The 20,993-nt window shown below is 49.0% G+C and overlaps 1 protein-coding gene across 1 annotated transcript in view; it reads right to left on the bottom strand.

Moving 5' to 3' along the window:
* Window positions 1–5,856: 5,856 nt before the first annotated feature.
* The window catches only part of UBE2H (ubiquitin-conjugating enzyme E2H), a 31,103-nt gene continuing 15,966 nt past the window's right edge, over window positions 5,857–20,993 (bottom strand). Inside the window, exons 4-7 of the mRNA XM_010007665.1 lie at window positions 18,750–18,789; window positions 17,778–17,830; window positions 13,831–13,959; window positions 5,857–6,717 (exon numbers count right to left, since the gene is read on the bottom strand). Coding sequence (XP_010005967.1) covers window positions 6,593–6,717; window positions 13,831–13,959; window positions 17,778–17,830; window positions 18,750–18,789 — 347 coding nt within the window. The 3' untranslated portion in view covers window positions 5,857–6,592. The remainder of the gene's footprint in view (window positions 6,718–13,830; window positions 13,960–17,777; window positions 17,831–18,749; window positions 18,790–20,993) is intronic.

The following is a 20,993-nucleotide window of genomic DNA, read 5'->3' as shown; positions in this document are numbered from 1 at the left end:
CCCAAAGCCCTGTGGGAATGGCACCCCGGGGACAGGTTGGACCAAATCCAAGGGACAGGGAGGGACACCCAGCACAGGAGCCTTATACTGGGCAGAGTGGGAGGCTACTGGTGTGGCACGGGGGCCACCTGCTGGGCAGAAGGGGGGACAGTGCCACCCCCAGCTGGCCCTAAATGCCACCCCTTGCAGGGGTGGGGGACACACACCCGTTTTGTGTCCCCCCTTTCCCTGCTCCAAGCCCCCCCAAAAAGGCGGAGAGCCCTGGGGGGGGGGGGAGAAGGGGCTGGTGGCCCCAGGAGGTGACACCTGGGACAGGGTGTCCCCCCCCCTCCCAAGGGCTGCCAGGCTGGGTGTTGGCAGCAGGTGGCACCGGCATCACACGGATCTGTCCCCAGGCTGGGACAGGGGGGTGACAAACAGCCCAGGCTGGAGTCAGGGAAGGGTGCGAGGAGGAGGATGGAGAGAGGAAGGTCTTGTTGGGCTCCAGCAAGTTCAAGCAGGATGGGGACAAGCCACGGGGCCAGGCTGTTGTCCCCATCCCACCCACAGCCACCAAATGCCAGCTCAGGGGGGGTCCTCAAACTGGTCCCATTCCTGGTCACATCCCCTGGTGACCTCGTCCCCAAGTCCCAAGTCACATCAAGCCCAAACAATGGGGGATTATGCAGAAAAGAGCCACCTCTGCCAGGGTGACAGGCCCAGGACACCCAGCCTGGCTCCCAGGCAGCTTTACCTGTGGTGACTTGTCCTCCTGCAAGAAGAGACCTTGAAAGAAATGCACTCCAGGAGGCTCTGCAGGTGGAGGGAGGAGGAGGAAGGGATGGATGCCCCATGGCTGCATTCCTCCAGCATTTCCAGATCCTAAAGAAATCCCCTCTGGTGCCCTGGATCTGGTCACCAGGCATGGAAGGACATCTCCAGCCTCTGGAGAAGAAGCCAACACAACCACCAGCACGTTGGGTGTGTGTGCAACCCCCTCTGCTTCCACCTCCAGCAGATCATCTCCAGGCAGAATGTGCCCCAGGATAGCTTTGATCAGGCAGAGATGGACCATGGGGTGAAGTCCTGGTGGGATCTGGAGTCCATCACTGAATCAATCAGGTTGGAAAAGACCTTTGAGATAAATGCCAGCAGGTCCCCAGGGCCTCCTTTGCCTGACCAAGCTCTCAGAGATCAAGCACCAGCCGAGCTGCAAGGTATAGACATCTTTTATTTTATTTTTTATTAAAAAAGTGTACAGTTCTTGCATGATACACAACTATTAGAGAGGTTATTACTGGTAGAGAAGAGGCATTTTTGTCATCTGCCCACGACCTCAACGATGCCAGAAAAAGAGGAGGGGGGGAGGACAGGAAAAAAAACCCCAAAGAGCAGAAAATGAAACAGGAAAAATAAAGAACCAACTGAAAAGAAACGGGTCAAACCACCCCAGATGTCTTCAAGTGTCAGAGGGAAGGTAGCAAAGACAGGCAGGACAGGCTGCTCCTCATGCTGCCAACAGCCCTGCTCCAGCACCAGCAGGGCTGGAGATGAGAAATAAAAGCAACAAGAAAATAAAAAGAGGAGAGAAAAAATGTCAAAACACCTCCCGGGCTTCCTGCTGGTCTGTGTGGAGGGTCCCTGCCCATGGGTGAGGGTCCCTGCCCAAGGATGGGGGTGCCCGTCCAAAGATGAGGGTCCCTGCCCATGGGAGAGGGTCCCTGTCTGAGGATGAGGGTCCCTACCCAAGGATGGAGGTCCCTGCCCAAGGATGAGGGTCCCTGCCCATGAGTGAGGGTCCCTACCCAAGGATGGGGGTCCCTGCCCAAGGATGAGGGTCCCTGCCCATGAGTGAGGGTCCCTACCCAAGGATGGGGGTCCCTGCCCAAGGATGAGGGTCCCTGCCCATGAGTGAGGGTCCCTACCCAAGGATGGGGGTCCCTGCCCAAGGATGAGGGTCCCTGCCCATGAGTGAGGGTCCCTGTTCATGGGTGGGGGCCCCTGTTCATGGGTGAGGGTCCCTGTTCATGGGTGAGGGTCCCTGTCCATGTGTGGGGGTTCCTATCCATGGGTGAGGGTCCCTGCTTATGGATGAGGGTTCCTGTTCATGGGTGAGGGTTCCTGTCCATGGGTGGGGGTCCCTGCCCATGGGTGAGGGTCCCTGTTCATGGGTGAGGGTCCCTGTCCATGGGTGGGGGTCCCTGCCCATGGGTGAGGGTCCCTGTTCATGGGTGAGGGTCCCTGTCCATGGGTGGGGGTCCCTGCCCATGGGTGAGGGTCCCTGTTCATGGGTGAGGGTCCCTGTCCATGTGTGGGGGTCCCTATCCATGGGTGAGGGTCCCTGCCTATGGATGAGGGTTCCTATTCATGGGTGAGGGTTCCTGCCCATGGGTGAGGGTCCCTGTTCATGGGTGAGGGTTCCTATCCATGGGTGGGGATCCCTGCCCATGGGTGAGGGTCACCAGGTGGGGTGGGAAGAGGAGCCCTGTGTCTGCAGCACATATTAAAGGGTGGGCAGACACATCAGGAGGAGAGAAGTGGCTCAGGGTTCAACCACGGACACGGTGAAGACAAGAGCACGAGCTGGTGCCACAAGGGGATGGCAAAGCTCTGCTCCAGCCTGTCACCACCTTGGCATCCTTCTACATCCACCAAACCAGGGGTGGGGCAGGAAAAAACGTGGCACAGAAGGTCCTCAGGTGCCACCACCTGAGGCCACTCAGCTCCTTCACGTCACGGAAAAAACCTCTCGACGGTAAAAAAGGGAGAGAGATGAGAGGAGCAGAAGCCAAAGGTTGTTTCCAAAACAGCACCAAGGGGCTGGGGCAAGTGGGGGTGGCAGGGAATTGAACCCAGGAATTGAACCCGGGAGTTGAATCCATCCCATCCCTGGCTGAGAAATTCCCACCACCCCAACGGAGCACAAGGCGACCCCAACGCTTTGCTGAAGGAGTTGAATAAAAACCTCTCAAGATGTCAAATAAGAATGATAGAAGAGCATTATGTGGCTTCACCACGACCCCACCAGTCCTTCCAACCATGTAGGTGCAGTTTTATTTACAACCTTTGTTTTTGGGGGGGGTGAGAACAAGTTTCTTTTGGGAGCTTTGGGAATAAACCCCAGAGTTGATGGAGGGGAAGGAGCAGAGGGGGCAGGGACCCTCCAGAGCAGCCCCCAAAGCTCCTCATCCCCCACTAACATCTTCCCACGTGGATTTATTTTTGCAAGGAGCATCTTGGCCTCCAGGTTTTCCTCCTCCTCTGTGCCTGGGAGGGGAGTTTTGTGCCTTTGGACACACATTTTCCTGGCTCTAGACCCTCTTGATCCAGCAGCCTGCACAGCTTGGACAAGCTCCACCAGTCCCACCCTGTCCAGGTCTGGAGCTAAACTGGGGCCTTCCCAGTATTTCTTTTGTCTTGGGAATCCCTATTTAAGCAGAAAACACATTCCCAAAAGGAAAAGGGGGGGAACATGTGAGGGATCTGATGCCCTAAACCCAGGTTAGGGGATGGAGAGAAGGGGGGGGGGAAGCAAAATCTGCAGAGGAAAAGGTTTGTGGGGGGAAGGGAATTAGAACACTATTTTTATACAATCATGAAAAAATACACATTTTTATTGTGGTTTTTCTTTTTTTTTTTTTTGTATGGGTTTTGGTTTTTTGGGGGGTTTTTTTGTGTGTTTTGTTGTTTTTTTGTTTTACTTTTTAACCTTTTAAACTGAATTCTCACCACCCCAGCACTTAACTCTACTCCTAAGTAGCACCTACAGTTAAGGTTATAGCACAAGCAAAAAAAATGCCAGGGCAACAGGTAAGCAAGTTAAACCAGTGCCAGCAAATAGTGGGTGTCCCCCCCCTACCCCACACCCCCCAAAAATAATGAGAAATTAATAAAACAACCCCCCAGCTTGCTAGATAAGAGTTCAGTACATCATCACATGGGAAATAGTTAATATTATTCCCCTTCCAACAAGCCACAGAATGCTAGAAAGAGAAGTTCAGCACAGTCACTAACCACAGCCCTAACATCACTGCTTTAAAAGGGGGGGGGGAAAGGGAGGTAAAAAAAAAGGGGGAGGGGAAAAAAAGGGAAGGGGAGGGGAGGAAAGGGAGGGAAAAAAAGGGGGAGAAGGAAAAAAAGAGAAGGGAAATAAAAGGGGGGAGGGAAATAAAAGGGGGGAGGAATAAAAGGGGGAGAGGGAAAAAAGGGGAGAGGGGACAAAAAGGGGAGGGGAAAAAAGGGAAGAGGGGGAGGAAAAAAAGGGGAGAGGGAAATAAAAGGGGGGAGAGGGAAATAAAAGGGAGGAGGAAAAAAAGGGAGGGAGAGGGGACAAAAAAGGGGAGAGGGGACAAAAAAGGGGGAGAGGGGGAGGAATAAACAGGGGGGGGGAAGAGGGGAAAAAGGGGGAGGGGGAAAAAAGGGGGAAGAAGGGAAAAAGGGGGGAAGAGGGGAAAAAAGGGGGAGAGGGGAAAAAAGGGAGAGAGGGAGGAAAAAAAGGGGGGGAGGAAAAAAAAGGGGGAGGGGAAAAAAAGGGGGAGAGGGAAAGAAAAAGAGAGGAAAAAACCTTTGCTTCATGCCCGTAATGAACAGAAAGGAAAGTCTTTGTAGATTTTTTTTTTTTATTAAGGGAAATCATGCTAAAGCAAAATGGGATTGGATGAGGTTTTTGGGGTGGGTTTTTTGTATGTTCTTTTTTTTGGGGAAAAAAAAAACCAACCTGAAGGGAAAAAAAAAGGTGTGAGTTGATTGTGCTTGATGAAGGAGGATTGTGACCTTCCAACCCCAGGGACTCCAAACTTGGTGGCATCTTCTAAAGAAAAAGACCCCCCCCAAAAAAAATAGAAACCAATTTTTGGGGGGGAGATGACAAATGGGTCAGTCTGACATTCCAAACTCTGCTGGAGAGTTGCTCAGGGTGGGTGGATTATTGTTGTTTTTTATCTTCCATGCACTGTCCTGTAGGTTACACCACAAATCCAGAAACATCTTTGTCCAAACCCCTCCAGAAACCCAAAAAAAAAAAAGAATACAGCAGGTAACACTCAGCTTTAAAATTCCATCTTAGTTTGCATCTCCAATGTACAATTAATCCAAATTCAAGTATACCAGCATTCCCAGGTAGACATTGACTCTAGTAGATTTCATAGCATTCAACCCAAACAAACAAACAAACAAACAAAATAAGAAATGAAATCTCAGGAGAAATCCAACATGTTTCCATTCTGAAGCATCCTGGAAAAAAAAAAATAAAACAACAAACAAACAACAAAACAACAAACAAAACACAAAACCAAGCCCAAAACAAAACAGATTCACTTGCTTCCTCAATTGGTGCTTTTTTTCTTGTGTTGTGTTTTTTTTTTAATTCTTATTATTCACCTCATTTTTTTAAATGATTTTTTTTTTTTATTTGCTAGATCCTATTCTTTTAACTTGCAAGAACATTTGACTCCTGTGGTGCACACACAAGCAGGTGGCTGCCCAAGCTGGTGCAGAAAGGGGGGAGGGAAAGCAAGAAAACCAAAGTGTGTGTGTGTTGGGGAAATAAAATCGGTGTCGATGGATTCGTGGCCAAAAGCCCCAGGGGTGGATCTTCATGGATCTGAAGCTTCTCAGCAAGGCTAATCCATCTGGTCAGAAGACCTTCTCAGGGAGATTGTGAGGTGTTCAACCAGACTTCAAGCAAGAGAGGGGTGTGGGGGGGGGGAACCAAAAAAAAGAAAGGAAGCAAACTTGAAGCCACTCAAGGGCAGCAGTTTCAAAACTCTGAGGAAGTCAAGACTCGAGGTGAGCTCCAGCTCCATCACTGTTCAGAGCATCCTTTGTGGGTTTGGGTTGGTTTGTTTCCTCCCAAAAGCAAAAAAAAAAAAAAGGGAACAGCTCACCATCCAGACCAAGGAAGTGAACAACATCCAGCTGAAGGCTTTCCAAAGTCCCAACAAGCAAAGAGACCAGTGGTTGTCAGTCCCTACAGTTCAGAAGGGCAGGCAAGGAGTCCACAGAGAAAAACGGACTTAGAATCCAAGTCAGAACTTTTAAGCTTCAAGGCTCTGAATAGCTCCATGCATTTGTTTTTTATTATTTACTTCTTCTAAATGTGACTCCAGGTAAAATACGACCAGCAAGGTTGACCTGAAGGAGCACCTTTCATTCCACACTGTCTGATCTACACCTTTAGTTTCTCATCCCCCAGATTTTACACTCTGAGCAAAAGGCTGTTCCACGTCAGCATCCAAGGTGGTGTCTTTGGAAACACGGATAAGAAAAGCAAATGTCTCTTTGCTAACTCCCTACCTACCAGGGCAGCTGTTTGAGCTGACAGTTCAGTAGCACACAAGTTGACTTGGCCAAATGGAATCTGAATGCATGCATTCGGGCTGCAATATTGCTACCAAAATGGAATGTGGGGATATGCTATGCACCTCGGGCTCGAGAAACGACCAAGAAAATCAAGATCTAAAGGGTGATATATATATATATATCAATGCTATTATTCATAAAAACCTTGTTTAGTAATAAAAAAAATTGCTTTGTTTAAATATGAATATTATAGTCTGCTTCTCGTGGTTAGGAAATTAAGAGTCTCTCTCTGAAAAGCAGGTTGCCTCTTTTACTACAACTCCATATCCTGAGCCTCGTCTTCCGAGAAGTCGGACATGGAGCTCTCGGATGAGCTGTCCCCGGTGCCTTCTTCCTGTTCTTTTAGTGCTTCTTCTGTTGCATATTTCTGAATGTATTCTGTGGGTGACAGAAAAGAGAAGCCATTTCAGCAGCACATATTCAACAGGCAGAGGGTGAGACCGCTGGGACTAACGGCTGGTTGGGTCAACTCTGATATCACGGTTGGTTGGTATCATGTTTGGTTAGTTATAGAGGTCAGGATAGTTCTCAGACCAAAGGCAGCATTGTCCAACAATGTGTGAAAACAGCTGATGGAGACCTCAAGAGATGTGCAAGACCCTTGCAAAGACCTTTGATCTCAAGGCTCCCGTGTCAGCATCACATACACTGAGAGCTGGAAACCACCCAAGTCCTCCCCGGTTCGGTGGATCTCACATAACGGGACACGATTTGAACAACTGCTGAAACAGGAGCTACAAAATGAGCCTAAAAGCCACTGAGATGCCACCATCACACAGCCTGACTTGCAGAAAGAAAGATCTGAGACTTTAGATAGCACAGAACCACCATCACTGAAGCTGAGCACCAGACTGAACTGCCAGACTGACTAAACTCTGCACAAGCCGAGTTCAAGGAAGGGTGGGCAGAGCAAGCAGAGCAGACTGCAACGGGAGCAGCTGCACCTTTTTTCTTGCAGTTTTTAAATAAAAAGCAAAATCTCCCTCCCCAGCCCTAAAATAAGCACAGGTCTGGCCCATCAAATCACAGTTCTTGCAACCTGCTTCCCAGCAGCTGTAGGGATTAGTTGAGGACATGCAGGGACCTGGGCCACCACGCTGAAGGTGACAGAAAACTGTGTCTCACAGTGGGGTCTAAACCACACTGACTTTGGCCACCCAGGTCAACACCTTGAATTTCAGCCAGGAGCAAGCAGGAAAACTGGTTTCCTGGGATTTCTTCAGGCAGATAAAAGTCACCACTGCCAACTGTGGCTTGTGTGGCTTCCACAGTCACCTCTGTGCAGAGGGACAAACAGGAAACACGAAGAGGATCAGATCACGTCAGACGAGAGTCTGGAAATCCCTTTCCTTCCTCCACGGCTACAGGAGGCTCCTGCAATGTTTCCTCCAGGATCCAAGGAGGGGCTGGTGTTCCCAGCAGGCAGAAAAGGCCTGTTCCTTACACACAGTGCATGAACATAAGAGAACCTGCCACAAAACTGGGGTGAAGAAGAGGAGCTCAGCCTACAACGTCAAGTCTTCCTCTTGTTTAGCTCCTCTTTTCCACCTCACGCTGATAAAACTAGATTGGATAAGATTAGATTGGATTTTAGGAAATATTTCTTTACTGAAAGAGTGGTCAAGCACTGGAACAGGCTGCCCAGGGCAGTGGTGGAGTCACCATCCCTGGGGGTGTTTAAAAGACATGTAGATGTGGCCCTTGGGGACATGGTTTAGTGGGCACGGGGGTGTAGGGTTGACTTGATGATCTTGGAGGTGTTTTCCAACCTTAATGCTTCTATTTCAGACACTGGAACAGCCCATCCAAAGAAGTTGTGGAAGCTTCATCCCTGGAAGTGTTCAAGGCCAGGCTGGATGGGGCTCTGAGCAGCCTGATCTAGTGGGAGGTGTCCCTGCCCACGCAGGGGGGGTTGGAACTGGATGATCTTGAAGGTCCCTCCCAACTCTAAACGTTCTGGGATTTCTATGAAAATGGCTTTGCAGAAGGAAGCAGTGATGTGACCTCACTATCCCAACTGCACGTCCCCCACACTCCAGGTGGCTTCAAGGAGGGAGTTGTGCTCAGGCTGCCACAGGGGAATTTCAGCTGTGAACTCCTTATCTTCCCAGACAGAAAGGTATGAAAATCCCACCAAGCCTCCTCCATCCAGCAGCGTTAAAAACCTGAAGAAAGAGGGAATTCCACCATCCCTTTGCTGCTGGCAGATGAGCCCCTGTGTAGAAATGCAAGTATCACATCCAAGTCCCAGCCCAGCAGCTCTCCTGACTGTACCTTCCTTAATTCCTCCCAGGGAATGAGGTCCACATCTCTCCTCCAGGAGCACAGGTCCCTGCTTTTTATTCCATGCCAGATCAGCAGGTGGATGCACTGACCAAGCTGCAGGAGGACACATCTCATGCCAGAGAGCCAAGTGCTACCACACAGGTTTTAAAGACACTGCTTTGCAGAGCTGCTTTCCAAGCCAACTCTCCTTCCCTCTGCACCTTCATCCTTCAGCCTCCTGGAAGGGACAACACTCTGCAAGGGTTATGCATCATCATGATGTATTTCTCCACATTTCTGGAGCTGACGTGGGGACACAGAGCCCAGCCATGTTACTCTGGGTTGTTACAGACAGAACAACCCAAAGCCAACACCTCATGAAGGAGTTCCCAGCATGGAGCAGCTGGTGGTCTTGGCAGACCTGCTCCTCTGCCCTGGAAAAGCCATGAGAACTGGTTGGAATGAGCTTCCAAGCCCAGGGAGCTTCAGCTTCTCCATCTAATCACACACACAGCCCCAGTCTGACTGTTTAAGATACATTATTAACCTGTTTGCTCAGACTGGAGGAGCAGCTGTTCAAATCTGGTCTACAAGAACTTGCTAAGAACTAATAAAGTGTTGAAACACAAACACCAGGAAGCACTGAGTGCTCAAGGTCTCAGATTGCCCTCAGGCTGCTGGAGCCCACATGCCATCAACAGAAAAACACCTTTGAGCTGCATTCTCAGGTCCTGGCTGCTGAGACCCTACTAAGGAGGTGCTTGTCCACATCACCAAGGAGCCCAGGCCCTGCCTGATCATCTCTCCTGCCTGTGGCAGGGGACAGGATTTCAGAGGCAGGGACCATCAGCTCAAGGGATGGACACTGCAGAGTGAGAAGAACTGGTGTGACAAACCTCATGGTTTAAAGATGAGAGGGACTAACTGAAGGAGAGACCCAAAAAAAGCAGGGTGTCTTCAGAGAATCTGCAAGGGGAGGTGGGTGGGCAGTAGATGACACAGAGCTAAGGACACAGGATGCTGACACAACGCATCCTTGCAGTGCCCACTTCCTTCCCAGAGCTTTCCAAGGATTCATCTCCCTCTGGAAAAGGGGTGTTCACCCAGTGTTACTCCTTGCACAATTCATCTCCCTCTGGAAAAGGGGTGTTCACCCAGAGAGGTTGTTACTCCTTGCACAATCCAGCAAAAGGAACCCAAGCTCTTTTGCTGTAAGATTTTGGATGCCCTTGGATGACAAAGAAAACCTCTTACCTTGGAAGCACGTTCCCTCTACACTTATCCCAAACCTACCTAAACAACTGCTGAAGTTGCCTCAGGTGTCCCCAGAGGCAGCAGCCACAAACCAGTGAGCTCAGCAGAACAGGAGGCAAGCAGTTCTTCACTGACTACTTCAAGTGCTCCCTGGGCCACTGGAGAGTTGGACATGCAAGCCACTGTTTCTTACTGTTGGAAAGGACCTTCTTGAGCCTAAACCACAACCTGAAACACTTAAAATGTCATCTTCTACCCAGCAGAGCTACCAAGCTGCTGGGCTGGGTTGTTCTGAAGGTTTAGTCTGGAAAAAGCCAAACTTCCAGGGAGATTCTGTGCTGAAAGTCCAATTTAACCTGCATCAAAAATGGCAACAAACTGTCCTCCACAGAAGCCTGTTCACATCAAGAAGGGAAAGCCTTGATGTTCCCATTCCTACCAGGGAAACACAACTTAGATTAGTCTGTTTTGAAACCCTGGAGCAACAAGAACAAGCTGTGGTTGTGCCTCCTGGCTGGTAGGTGCCTGGGAGCCACAGTGGTGTCTCAAAGGACTCTACAGAAACTTCATGGCCAGCACATGGGATAGAAGAACTGCTCACAGAGATGTCCTCTGCTCCTGGCAAACCCTCACCCTGCCCCTCAGTACCCTTCAAGCTGCTGTTACTCACCACCACCACCCCTAAAAGGACATTTTCCTATTAGATCTACCAAAGAGGAAGAAAAGCAGCAGAAGCAAAGAGGAGTTCAGCACCAGATCCCAACAGCTCAACACAACTGAGCCATTTTTGTGTGTCTGAAGCCCATCCTCTGGTGCTCTGCCAGCCATCTCACCCAGGACTGTCAGGGAGATCTTAAAGGAGCATTTGGCTCCATGTCCAGGAACTACCTGATCAAACTGAAGGCTCTAAATCCCACTTTCCAGCTTCAAACCTCTAATCTCAATGGACATTTACAAGTTTCACACCAAAGCCTTGTTGGGGTCTCACATCACAGGAACTACAGACCTTGGGCAACATCTCTAAGCCTACACCCACCTCTTCACTGCTGCCATGTCAAACAGCTATTCTAGGCACTCATCACTAAAAGATGAAGAAAAGAAGCCACAAATGTTTGCCTTGCACTACTGAGCTGCCCAGAGCAGAGAAGCTGCATCAATTTTAACGTGTCCAAGGCTATTTTTAAAAGTGGCTACAATCTGAGGCATGACAGTGCTCAGCTCTGGCTCCTCCTGGTCACGCAAGCCTGGGAGGAGACAGCAGAGGCAGGACTCTTGGGCTCATGGAACATGAGACACGTTACAAGCACTTAAAGCTCCTTCCACATCATCTCCACAGCCTGTTCCTGGCTGGCAGGATGCTCACGAGGGAGCAGACTCTCCCATTTAGCCTCCCTGAGGGATGTCTTCAGATCTTCCTTGAAGCACCTGCTGTTTATGTCCTTTTTTTTCCCCCCAGGGTGTAGCTTTTTTAAAAATTCCTGTTCCATTACAGCACAGAAGACACTCAGAGTGTCCCTGGTGTTGGCCCCAAAGATTTCCTTTGACAAACCCACTTTGCCTTGAAGCTTGTTTATATAGGGAAAAAAAAAAAAAGCAACGGACTTCAGGATTCTGAGCAGGCCAGATTTGCAGGATGGTTCTTCTTGTCATGTAGCTGTCAGAGGAATCAAAGTGGGCTGAATAACTCAGGATTTAAATCACAGCCTTGCTTGGCCTCATTTGTGGTTCCACCCTCAAACACAAACTGCAGCTGCTTGAAGAGCCATTTTTTGTCGGAACGAAGTGACTTGAAGTTTAAATGCTCTGGAGTGAGGTGGTAGAGCTGATGGAAAGGCTCCACCACCAAACCCCACGTCCTTCTGGGATCCCTGCACTCCCCAAACACCAGGGAACTTCCACAATGACCCTCTCAGAAAAGCTCCTGCCCCACCTCACAGCGGGAGGAAGATGATCAGATGGTGCCGCTCCCAGAGGCTCTCCTTGCTGAACAGGCCCTGCAAACCTTTCTGGCAGGGCTCCCAGGGACAAACAAGTTTCATGGTTATTCAGTAACCAAAAAAATAGGAAAAAAAAATAAAAATCAGGAGGTCATGGGCTCCTAAAAACTTAGCTGAAGACCAAATCTGGGACAAAGGCTGTAAATTTCCCACCACTGGATTAAGTGCTGGTTGCATTCACTGGAGCAGGGGAGAAATAAAGTCCATGGCTTTGCCCCAGGCCTGTCCCATCAGGAAATGGTGCCCTGCCCCTGCCTGCAAGCAGCTGATTCTAGGGAAGGCAGAGAGCAAATCTGAAGCAGAGTTCTTATTTTCTATCTTCTTTCTTACGTTTCACACGCAAAACGAATTCAGTTTGTGTCTCTGTTCTCAGCTTGCTGGTCCTTTCTGACCCAAAGGAGTTGAGAGTCCTTACTGGGAGCCTTCCCTGGTCCCATAGCTTTCCATCCTTTCCAAGAACAGACACACCAGCACCCTCACCAGCTGAGCCAGCATTCACCTACCCTTCCCCAGCCACTGTTAATGTTTAACCTGGGCTCCCCCAACCAGGTCACAGACCTGTGATCGACATCCTGCTCACACCCACCACAGGATAACTCCTGTCCTCTAGACTAAACCCCTCCAATCCCTTCCATCTCTCTTCAGACACACCTTCAAGATGTTACACCCTTTGAGATGTCACTAGCTGGTCTGCAGCTTCCTTGAAGACCAGTCCTTGAACTGGGCACAGCATCAGGAAGCCTCAACTTAACTTGGAAGTAGCGAGGAACGATTTACTTGGCATTTCCTGAAGATTCCTGCTCTGTCACAGGGCAGAAGTGCTTCCTGCAGCAGCTGCACTGATTCCTTGATGGCTGCCCTCGGATGACTTTCCACAGAACTGCTAACAAGCCACTTTCTATTCAGTAATTTTGCAACTGCTGCTTCAGTTTAGCCCTTTTCCTGGTCCCTTCTTTGGTCACACACCTTTTATTCCGAATCGTTTCTCCAGCCTCTTGAGATGGTGTTGAATCCTAACGGAGGTTGATCACAGCCTTCCCTCTTAGGGGGCTGCTGATGGATCTAAAACCCCTGGCCCATACCCTGCACAGACCAGAGCAGCAGCTCACCCACCCCTAACTTCAGGCTGTCCTCATTTGAAATGGATGGGGAAGGGATGGGGACCAACACACAACTGTGCAGCAAAGACAGTCCCCGTTCCCCCAGGGTGGAAGCACAGCAACACCACCTGCTCTGCAGGATGGGGCAATCCAAAGCACAAACCCAGGCTGGGCAGAGAGGAGATTGAGAACAGCCCTGAGGAGAAGGACTTGGGGCTGCTGAGAAGCTCAACAGGAGCAGACATGTTGCACTGGAGCCCAGAAACCACCCGTGTCCTGGGCTGTCACCAGCAGCAGGACCAGCCGGGCCAGGGAGGGGATTGTCCCCTCTGCTCTGCTGAGACCCCCCTGCAGGGCTGGGGCCACCTCTGGGGTCCCCAACACCAGAAGGACACAATGCAGCTGTTGGAGAGAGTCCAGAGGAGGCCTCAGAGATGCTGGGAGGGCTGGAGCAGCTCTGCTCTGGAGACAGGCTGGGAGAGTTGGGGTGTTGAGCCTGGAGAAGAGAAGGCTCCAGGGAGACCTTAGAGCAGCTTCCAGTGCCTGAAGGGGCTCCAGGAAAGCTGGGGAGGGGCTTGGGACAAGGGCAGGGAGGGATGGGAGCAGGGGGAAGGGTTTCCAGCTGGAAGAGGGAGCTGGAGCTGAGATGTGAGGGAGAAATTCTGGGCTGTGAGGGTGGGGAGAGCCTGGCCCAGGTTGCCCAGAGAAGCTGTGGCTGCCCCATCCCTGGCAGTGTTGAAGGGCAGGTTGGATGGGGCTTGGAGCAGCCTGGAATGGTGGGAGGTGTCCCTGCCCATGCAGGGGGGTTGGAACCAGATGGTCAGGTCCCTTCCAACCCAAACCCTTCTGTGATTCTATGTTCTCTACTCTCTTACCTTTAATTTTCTGTTTGTACTCCTCTGGTCGGTGCAGGTACATGGCTGCAGCGTCGCCATTTAGAGGATCTATGGGGTTAGGATAGGCCAGCAGCTGGGGCAGGAACGATTCAAATATATTGGTGAGATCTGCAAGTGAAAAGACACAGTTGCTCATGTCCACAGACCCAGACTCAGTCAGATTAATCACCCTGAAAGCACCAGCACTGTAACAGCAGCACCAAGCTTCAAGGGCGCTGAAAACCTGAGCAGAAGTTAAAATAAAGGAACTAATTGTCTTGGTTCCCATTGAGGCTCAGCCCTGGCCTAAAAAAAAAAAAAAGAAAATAAGAAAAAAATATAGCACTGTGCTTCACCCCTCACAAAATCCTTCTACTTTTGCCTCCTTTTATTACCACCTTTAAATGCCTTGTGCTCCATGACTAAATTGTGAAGCACAAAGCATCTTCCAGAGCACTTGAGATGACTGTGTTAATAGAAAGAACAACCAACAAGTTCCTCCTCCAACTCAAAACAATTTACAGAATGTGAAGAGCTCACATTAACACCTTGGTGCCAGTTGGCATCTGTCACCAAATAATCCACAACAGGAAACATGCTCCTGGTGCTGATGAGTAATTGTGGATACACGAAACCCTCTTCCCACATCCCTAAAGCAAGTCCCACACTCCAGGGGTGGGGGTGTTCAGAAACCAGCCCTGTGTCACCATTTCTCCACAGGGGTTTGGAAGGACCATGTACACCCACAGGGAGCAGAGATGAACCCCCCAGAGCAGGGCTGTGGGCCAGGTTTTGCTTTAGAGAGAGCTGCTGGTACAGGCAGACCAGCATTTGTAACCCGGGGTTTGCTGTTGGGTTTTGTTGGTGAATATTGAACACATCCTTCATCAGGATTCCCCTTTCCTTCCCAACTAAAAGGCAGAGAAATCCTGCCTGTGGATAAGCATCACCAGTCCCCTTCAGCATGGATCCAACTGGAGCTGTCAGGAGGGAAGCCCAACACTCCCAAGGACCCACCACGTAAGCAGTGAACCACCTAAACCTGCCTCCTACAGGAACAAGGCTGGGTGAGCTCAGCCACCACTGAGCCTCACAGGCTAAATTCAACTAGATCTGACAGAGGGCAGGGACCTCAGAGCCCTTAATTTTCTAAAAGATTCATCAAAATGGGTGGGCAGGAAGGGGGAGAGACCTCCAGGTGCAAATGGTTGCTCTGGCCTGCAGCCACAGAAAACCAGCTCTAACTCCAGGGCCAGCAAACATCCAGCTTCAGAAGAGCAGCAGGTCATCCCTTCTGCCCCATGGTAGCACCTCTGCAGACCTACCAACAGGTGTGCTTTCATAATATGCTTTCAGATCTTGCTCAGGAGGATCAAAGGAGACCTGAGGTTGTCAGTTCTTTCCTCCCGCATCAACACAGCCCCGATGGACAGACCCTGCTGTGAGTGCTTCAGGCACCTGCTCAGCACAAGCCCTGCTGGGCAGGAGGACAGGCCATGGTTTTACACACCCAGGAACACAGGGTTCCTTACAGACTCCTCACTGAGCCAAGATCACATGGAAAACAAGATATTGCATCACTCAATTGCAAAAAGTCACGACATGGATCGGTACAGAGGGTGAGTGGCTGGTCTGTGCTGAGCAGGGACACCACTAAGAAATCAGGTGGTTTTACCTTGAAGTCTCTATTAAAAGGGATTTACATCTCTTAAATCTACTATAAAAATCTGTTTCTACTACAGAAATCTCTTTCTACTGTGGCACCTTGACCAAGCTTGCCATGGCTGGCATGCTGAGCAGCCACGTGCCACCAGATCCTCCCATGATCTGCAACTGGAAGATGGATCCTAACCCAAGAAGGGATCACAAAACCCAGGGAGGATGCTTTGGAAGAATACTTCTTGCCATGGTAATGGCTTCTCCTTGGTAAACTAATTAATTCTCCTCCCAGGGACTGGTTTCAGACACTATCAGCAAGAAGTTGGGTCAAGTCTCTGCACGGAGCAGCCTTACATCAAGTATTTCTTTTTGGCTGTTGAACAACTAAACTCCACAGCCACCAAGGCTCACAGGACACTGCAAGGATTCTCTGTTGCTTTAGGAGACCCCAGTCATTTCCCCCTTCTTACAATTCCCCAAAAGCTGCATTGGTTTTAACTAGTTGAACATGTGTGGGAAGCCCAACCAGAGCACTAAGGACTTGATACTTCACTAGGGAATTTAACCACATGGTTCTCAGGAATTTATTGGTAGCTATTCTGGGTCTCTTCCACCTTAGTTGCTTCTGGAATTATCTGACCCATTTCCTCTGCCAGCACAGGAGTGCTCTGCTTTAAAGGGGTGACACTCCAAAAACCACTGGGGAATGTTATTTCCCCTTCTCATAGCATGTTCAGAAAGGAGCCACTGTCAAACGATGCACTTTCCAGTTTCACCAGTCACTGTGGAAGCTGCTCTGTACAGAAGACATCCCTGAGACCTTCAAGTTACCTCACACCTACCATGGACACCACAAGGAAAAAGGCAGATTTCTGAATGCTTGCTGATATTAATACATCCCGAGTACAGTAAATACTGAAGTTGTTTTTTCTACCCTTACCAGAAATAACAATGACAAAAGTACAGCAGGACTCACCAGGAGACTTTCTCTCAGAGAAAGTCTTCTGAAGTTCTTTGAAAACAGTGCAGAAACCCCACTCTGGCTGTGCTGCAGAACAGGGTTAGGCTGTCCATGCACAGCTTTCAAAGCAGAACCCAGACTGCTGGAGCACAAAAATTAAACTGGAGCGATTTTCCAGCTGTCCAGCCATCCCCAGGATCTGCAGGTGGCACTGAAGGGTTGGGACATACTGCTGGATCATCCCCAGCAGAAGGCTTGGTTTGCCAACACCCCTTTAATTCCTCCACCTCAACAGCTGATCCTCCCAGGAACTCAAGAACATCCTCTTCCTCCATTAGCAGCTCCACTTGGGTCACAGTCAAGCTGATCTCTCACAACAAGACCATGTGAAGTGGATGCCAAGCAACTAATACACAAGGACTTCAGGTATTTGGATGAGGAGTGAAGTTCAACAAGTTGCTATAGTGATTTCCCACCCTGGATTCACCAAGTCTGGTATTTCCTTACAAATTGTGCTTGTGAGGAAGGCAAAGGAGCTGGTGTCTCTAGCAACTGCTTCAAAGCTTCAACTTAAACAGGTAAAATCAGGTTTTTATGGCAGGGGAAGGATCTGATGCACATGTTCCCCTGGATGCTCTTCCACAAAACATGACTGGAACATCTGAAGAAGTTAACATTAGCAGCCAGACTAGACTAGACACTCATCTATATTTCTTCTACCAACTTCAGCTTTCCCTAAATGCCATTTTAACAGGTCTTCAGCAACCAGCTGATCTCTTGATGTAACTAAAAAGGAGAATTATAACCAGAAACAACCTCCTGGGAAAGCCAAGGCACTGAGCAGCAAGCAGTGCAGGCAGCAGCTGCTCCACCACCTCCTGGCTTGCAGTGAAATGATGCTGTCCTGACAAAGAGAAACCATTTCTGATGCCACCTTCTGTAGAAGTGGGATCACAGCCTTGTTGTGCAAAAAGCAAACCAGCTCAAATCCATGTGTGGAATGTGGATGGGATGGCTGGAACCAGGTTTCACTCCGGATACTTCTCCCTTGCAGGGTGCTGATTTGCAGCTGCCAGATGATACCAAAGCAATGGATTAAGTGATCCTTTGTGAGGCTTATGGAACATTTTCACCTCTCTGGCACAAAAACAAGTTACAAAAGCATTTTCACAAGAAATACTTATTTTTTTCAAGTGGCCTTGGCTCAGTGAGGGGTCAAAAACTGTAGTAAAAAACCAAAAACAACCCAAAAGTTGTCCTGAGAGCATCTGTCTCCAGCAAACACGGATGTTCATGCAGCCAGGTTTCAGTGAAACACCAAACTCACCGTAGAGAGCTGTCCAAGTCTGATTGATTACATCTAGACATACAGTTCCTGACCTGAAACATATGGAAAGGATGGAATTAAAAACTGTCACACTCCAGAATACTGTGGGGATTTAATGTAATCTACCCCCTCCCTTCCCCTGCCCCACTGCTGCAGGTACATGGTGATTTACCCCTCTCTTGAGCAGCCTTTAATGACATGAATCTCATTACTCTGCACAAAAGAAAGTAAATTGGGGCCATTACTGAATGAGTTGGTCCACGTGGGGCTCTGCTGGACACATTGGCACAGGTTGCTCCCCTTCCCAACCTTAAGTGAAAAATGAAAGTGGCAAAACATCTTATGTTTTGAAGAATTTTAGTACAGAGTTAACTCCAGCTCATGAGGGAGCTCTGGCTTAGCTGAGGCAGTTCTTTGTTTCTAGAAAGCCAGCATGACAGTGTCAATGAGGAGGGGGACTGGCCACCTTGAATTTTCTGTAAAAGAAGTATGTTGTAATAGAAATTGTCCCAGGGGAGTTTTAGATTGGGTATTAGGAAAAATTTCTTCACCAAAAGGGTTGTCAGGCCCTGGCCCAGGCTGCCCAGGGCAAGGGTGGAGTCCGCATCCCTGGAAGGGTTTCAAAGCTATTTAGATGTGGTGTTGAGGGACGTGGGTCAGTGGTGGCCTTGGCAGGGCTGGGTTAATGGTTGGACTGGATGATCTTGAAGGTCTTTTCCAACCAAAATGACTCCATGATTCTCCAAAGACCACATCTGCAAGAGAGTCTGCAGCATGCAGGTCTAATCTTGCCTGACCCACTCCTGAAAGGTCACTTGAGACAACATCTACTTCTATCAAATCCTCCACTCTGGACTCTTTGATTGATGAACACATTACTCAACTCCTCAACACATGATTGCAGAGCCAAAATACAGGTACAATTAGGCAAACTCCTTAGGAAAAAAACCCCCACACTAGGGATTTACTTACGCTTCGTCAATGTTGGGATGGAAAATTTTATTCATGAATCCTGCAAAGAGAGACACTGGTAAATAGCAGAAAACAACCACAGATACTTTACATTTTTTTTAATAAGAGAAATCTGGAATTTACTGAACAAGGACTCATCTGACTAATTTCAAAGAAAACCCAGCCTTAGCTATATATACCTTTAAAACAGTCAGGCAACCTGCTGACCCTTGGGTCCTTGTCCATTCCCTCAAAATTCAGCAAACCCCTCTTGCTTACAGTGCAACAACCACACCACAAAGCTTTTGTGGTTCAGTATTATCTTGAAAAGAACTGCTCATCAGCACAACCAAGCCCCCACATCTGATGAAGCATTTTTTAAAAGCTGCAAAGGATCTTCTGAACAAACACTCAACACAAAACTTCAGCTCAGCATTTGCCCAAAGATTAAATGTTTGTAATGTCTCCTGACAAAGATTTTCCTATGAACTTGAAGTTGCAAAATCAGTCTCCACCGGGTAACCATTCAAAGAGCCAGCAACTTCAAGTTTTGCACCAATACAGCAATTAATTCCCTCACTTGGTCCCTCTGGTCTCCTAGAAAAGACAACAGCTCAGATGCAAGGCCTGGAACAAGCAGCTCATCGTGGGTTTATCCTCATTTCAGACTCCTAGATTTGATAATGGCTTCCTTCTTTTCTTTCCAGCATGCAAATTAAATTGTTTGTTGTTGGTTTTGTTTTTTTTTAAATAAATCCTCTGGTTTCAAGACTTAAAAACATCATAGTAGAAGATGCCTCCCACTTTAAAGACTGCATCTGAGAGCAGCAGCTGGACGTGAGCTATGACCTCCAGCTGCCAACTTTAACCTTGAGTTCAAGACAGATGGCACCTCCAAAACACCCCCCTCTTCCCCCACAGACAAGAGTTTACAAAACAAAGAGATGAAAGGAATTGTAACACACCACACTTGGCACCACAGCCCGTGCAGAAGTAAAGCACACCCACCCCAAAAGTGTTTCAGAAGATGGCTGCGAGTGGATGCAGAACAGCGCCTCCAAACCCATCCCTTCCAACAGGAGGAACCCAAATACCCAGGTGTGGGCAACAACCCCAGTGAAGCCTGGACACAGAGCTGGGATAGAAACCTGGATTTCCCAGTTCCTCCACTGCCAAATGGATCAAGTATCCTCCATAATTCTGCTGGCTCGGCTGGATTGCCCGGGCTCTGCCCAGACAGGCTGTGCAATCCTTGCTCCTGTACCAGGTTAAGCTGCTTCCACATCCCAACACTGATTATTTGGTTTTCTATTTCCAGAATTACAATCAAACCTTCTCTCCCCTATTGCAGCATCATCCCACAGCCTGGAAAGCCCTGCAAGCACTGCCCACGTGAGACCTTTCTGCACTAAGCAAAAAACGACTTCAGCAACTATTTCACCTGGCACAGGCCCAGGTTTATGAAAATAGGTAAGAAATTTAGGTCTGGGATATTGACTCGATCCATCCCAAAAGCTCCTTCCAGCACTAAAACCACCAGAAGTTTCCTCTTCAGAGCAGTCACTGCTTGTTGCTCAGAAAGGTCCCTACCTTCACCACCTGGATCCAGCCGCTCCAGGCGAGAGACACTGCAGCCCTGCTGATGTACCAGCTCTGCCCAAACCCGGAGTGATGACAATCTGAGTGACAGCATGCTTCCCATCTGGCATAAGAGCTGACATACGGATTTAACTCCCTTTCTTTCCATGTATTATGACACAAATATAATTTCATGTTTACTTGTACCACTCGGATTTTGCATAAACACGACGCGAGGCTGAAGCGCTGCCCGAAGCCAGAACAATCTCTGAAATCTGAGATCTGCATAAACAGCTCCACACTAACAAGTGTCTTTCAGGAACACCTTGCCATCAGTTAGCTGCAAGAACTGAACCAGACTTCAAAAGGGAAGCTGTAGTTCCATCAAATATTTACATTATGGCAGCTCTCGGGAGTTTAAATCAGGTCACAGATCCATTATGCGGGTGCTGGAGAGCTCCAGTGAGCACTGATCCTGATCCTAAGGCCTGTCCCTCTCCTTGGTGGGGGAAAAGGAAGTTAATTTTCTGGTAAAGCAGAAGAGAAGAGAGGAAGGGGGAAGACACCAGGTAACACAAATAGGATGGTTATGTGCAGACTTGCTGAATTGAACACTCTTTGTTCCGGTATCTGGGAGACAGCCGGGCTCTACTCAGCCCAGCCAGACGCAGCCATCCCTCTGCCTTC

The sequence above is a fragment of the Chaetura pelagica genome, unplaced genomic scaffold (genome assembly GCF_000747805.2).
Source record: "Chaetura pelagica isolate M959 unplaced genomic scaffold, ChaPel_1.0 scaffold402, whole genome shotgun sequence".
Classification (NCBI taxonomy): Eukaryota; Metazoa; Chordata; class Aves; order Apodiformes; family Apodidae; genus Chaetura; species Chaetura pelagica.
Note: the sequence above shows the minus strand (reverse complement) of the source record. Positions and strands in the feature narration are given on the sequence as shown.